This window comes from Petaurus breviceps, unplaced genomic scaffold (assembly GCF_028583685.1).
Source record: "Petaurus breviceps papuanus isolate PSGF00001 unplaced genomic scaffold, PetGlider_PUasm1.0 90760, whole genome shotgun sequence".
NCBI classification, from domain to species: domain Eukaryota; kingdom Metazoa; phylum Chordata; class Mammalia; order Diprotodontia; family Petauridae; genus Petaurus; species Petaurus breviceps.
The window spans coordinates 4,189,868-4,193,786 of NW_027187338.1; the positions used below are offsets into that span (position 1 = coordinate 4,189,868).

Below are 3,919 nucleotides of genomic sequence, written 5' to 3' on the forward strand. Positions count from 1 at the left end.
GAGAGACAGAGAGAGAGAGAGGGAGAGAGACAGAGACAGAGAGACAGAGAGAGACATAGAGAGGGAGAGGGAGAGAGACAGAGAGAGAGGGAGGGAGAGAGGGGAGGGGAGAGAGAGAAAGGGGGGGAGAGAGGGAGGAGAGAGACAGAGACAGAGACAGAGAGAGAGGGAGGGGGGAGAGAGAGAGGGAGGGAGGGGGGAGAGAGAAGGAGGGGGGGAGAGAGAGGGAGAGGAAGAGAGACAGAGAGAGGGAGAGACAGAGAGAGTAAGGGAGAGAGAGAGAGACAGAGAGAGAGAGAGGGAGAGACAGAGAGGGAGAGGGGGGACAGAGAGAGAGGGAGAGGGGGGGCAGAGAGAGATGGAGACAGAGACAGAGAGAGGGAGAGACAGAGAGGCAGAGAGAGGGAGACAGAGAGAGAGACAGAGAGATGGAGACAGAGAGAGAGGGAGGGAGAGAGAGACAGAGAGAAGGAGGGGGAGAGAGGGAGAGAGACAGAGAGAGGAAGAGAGAGACAGAGAGAGAGAGGGAGAGAGACAAAGAGAGAGAGAGGGAGAGGGGAGAGAGGGAGGGGGGGAGAGAGGGAAAAAGAGAGAGAGAGGGGGAGAGAAGGGGGAGAGAATGAGAGGGAGAGAGAGAGAGGGGGAGAGACAGAGAGAAAGAGAGAGAGGGATGGAGGGAGGGGGAGAATAGAGAGGAGGATGGAGGGGGAAGGGTATTCATCAGGCAGTCAATTGCCAGGCCTCTTTCTCAGACTCTGCTCCCGTCTTGCCTCAGTGAGTTTAAGCTCATCTGCTATTTTGTATGTGGCTCCTAATGAACCGAGGCTAAGCCGAGGGCAGACCTCTGAGCCAGAGGGAGGGGGGCAGGTGGGGAAAAGGGAGAGCAGAGTAGACTTCATTCTGTGACTGTTGTAAAGTCACAGAGATGGGAAGTGCTTAATGAACACTTGATGACCTACCTCCCCCTCTCCAGGGAGGGCTTCACAGGGAAGGATGCCTTCCATCCCCAGAATGACCTCCCAGGGAAGCTGTTCTCCTTGGGTGTCTCAGCCCTACCTATGGCCTAAATAAGGGAGGATGAGCTAGTAAGCCTTTCAGGGTCCTTTCTGTTATCCTGTGATTCTATGGGCCCTCTTCTATAGACTCACAAAATCACAGACGTACAGAGTTAGAAGTATCTTCGGTGGTACCCATATCTCAAAGAAATCCTGCATTAAAACATCCCTGGGCAAAATCCCTGGGCATCAAGGTGGGATAGTGGATAAAATACTGGTCCTGGAATCGGGGAGATCCAAGTTTATAAGCAACTTCAGACACTGTGTGATGCTAGGCAAGTCATTTAACTGCTATCTATCTCAGTGTCCTCATCTGCAAAATGGGGAGAATGATAGCATCTACCGCCCAGAGTTGTTGTGAGCATCCAATGAGATTAATATTTGTAAAGGGTTTAGCAGACTGTAAAATGCTTTCTAAATGCCAGCTATTATGATGGTGACAGTGAAGACTCTGGTGATGATTTTCGTGCTGACATAAATTAATTCCATTCTAGGCTGGATCTCTAGCCTACCCTGTGCCCCTTCACAAGGGTTTTCTTTACAACATCTCATGAACATAATCTGGTTATTCCAGCCTCTGGCCCTGGTACTGCAGCGGAGTTGAGGATGTAATGACAGAGATGGATCAAAAGGGGGCCACAGAATCCCAGGGCTGGAAGACTTTAGGGGTCACTGAGTCCAACCTCTCCTCCCAGGCAGGAATCCCTTCCTGCGGAGGAGAGGGGCTCTGTCTTGTTGTCCAGGTCAGTCTGGCTCCTTGGTAAATGTCTGAGCTTGACAACCACTTCCCTGAGCCCCAGGAGTTACCCAGACATTTACCAAAGGAAGCAGGACCAGAGGAGGGGGCAGCAATAGAAGGGAGGGTGGGAGCAGGTGGGGGAGGTCCTACCTTGCTGCATCAAGGAGCCCATCCCAAACCAGAAGCTGTTGAGTAAAGTGAAGTTATTCTCCACGATGTCTGAACCGGGATTACAGGGGTGCGCGTCATACCATTCATAGGGGCTGAACCTGTGGAGGACAGGGGAGAGGGCAGCTGTGAGACCAGGAAAAGAGGATAGGAGATGGTCTGGGAAACTCAGGGAGGAGCAGTGAGCTGAGGCAAGAAAAGGGGACAAGGGAGACCGGATGAACACCTACCACCTCCCACATTAACAGCACAGAACAAGACCAAGGAGCCCAATAACTGGGAAAGGCTATGATAAAGGAATCACAATTAAAAAACCAGTGACTCAGACAGTGCTCTGTTTACAGTCACGATCAGAGTGAAAGCTAAGCCTCAAATTCTCAAGTAAAAGCAGAAAAGTGAGGTCTGAGGCTGAGTCCCTTTTACAAAATACAAAATGAGATTCAAAGGTGCTTAGGAACATTCAAATGCCCTAATAATCGTAAGAAAAAGAGGGTTGGCAAACGATGCTTGTGTGACTTAAAATAGACCAATCAGCAGCTTTGAAGATAGCCATGCAAAGGGAAATCAAGTTAGTGGCTTTGCCAACCTTCTTTTCGTGATAGACCATGAGACTGAACTGGCCCTTTGGCCAAGATCCTGCTCCCAGGGGTCTGCCCTTTCTCTGACTGAGTTAATAGTTTCACAGCCATGGAGACATATCCCAGCAGGATCCCAACCTTGCCTGAGCAATTGGATCCAAGACCTAATTGGTGTAATTGCCTTCAAGTCAGATGGGCGAATTATTCTTCCCTTTTCCTCCCTCAGGAGAGCCCTAGGAGTTCAGTGATAAAGCCCAAGTCTGGCTCTGTTCCCTGCCACCATCCTGCCCCATTGTCAGAGGAGAGTTAGGGTTGGTCCTGGGGCCTGGACTTAAGAGTAGAGTGGAATCTCCAGTCAAAAGAGGGCAGATATTAGTTAGGGTGGGACTTTTGAAGGCTAGGCTATTGGGATTTCTTTTGTCAAGTCAAGTTCACCAGCATTTAATGAGCACCTCTTGTGTACCAGGCACTGTGCTAAGCACTGGGGACACCAGGAAAGGCAAAAACAAACAAACAAAACTCCTTTAGCACCTCCCCCCTCCAAAAAGCCACAGACAGCTCTTGAGATAGACAGCAGTACACCTCCCCCACAATACCAGTCATGAGAATGATCGAGTCACAGTCACTTTCTCAGATAGACACCTCCTGCCAGGGAGGGGAGTTCCTGGCTCCCCAGCTGTCATATCATCTGAAAATGGGGCAAGGCTGTGGGTCCCAGGCAATCATGGATAGTAAGATTAGTGGAGTACAGTGGACAGACTGTTGAAATTTCCCCTTGAACTTGGAATCATGGGAAATGCATTTGAATCCCACCTCAGCTACTGGACCTTAGGCAAGTCACTTCCTCTCTCTTGGACCCATTTTCCTCATCTGTAAAATGAGAGGGCTGGATTCTAGATCTTTAAATCAAAGTTGGAAGGGACCTTAGAATCCAATCCCCCTCATTTTAGAAGCTGGGAAACTGAGAAAAAAGAGAGGTTACATGATTTGGCCAAAGTCACACAACTATTAATAAATAGAGGAGCCATTATCTGAACCCAGATCTCTCTCCAGTTCTCCCCCCAGGCCCACATTTCTCCTTTCCTTTCTCCTAAAGCCTACAGAGATGTCAAGGTTGCTTTAAATCTGTTCTCTTTCTTCTTTTAGATTGTGCATTCTCAGAGAGCAGGGACTTTTTTTTTCCTTTGTCTTTCTTTGTATCCTCTGCTTAGCACAGAACCTGGAACATGGTGCTTAATAAATAACATGGTGCTTAATAAATACTTGTCAATTTGACCTGACTAGAGCACAGTGTCTGTTAGTCCAGTAAGACTTCCTGAATGAGAAGCACCTTGGATCAAAGACATTTCTAATAGAAAGGTTGGGAAACTATTATGGCT

General features: G+C 49.0%; 1 protein-coding gene across 1 annotated transcript in view; it reads right to left on the minus strand.

The window, feature by feature from the left end:
- GRIK3 (glutamate ionotropic receptor kainate type subunit 3) overlaps positions 1-3,919 on the minus strand; it is a 324,566-nt gene that overhangs the window by 33,920 nt on the left and 286,727 nt on the right. The window contains exon 12 of the mRNA XM_069067957.1: positions 1,945-2,063. Within this exon, the coding sequence (XP_068924058.1) occupies positions 1,945-2,063 (119 nt within the window). The remainder of the gene's footprint in view (positions 1-1,944; positions 2,064-3,919) is intronic.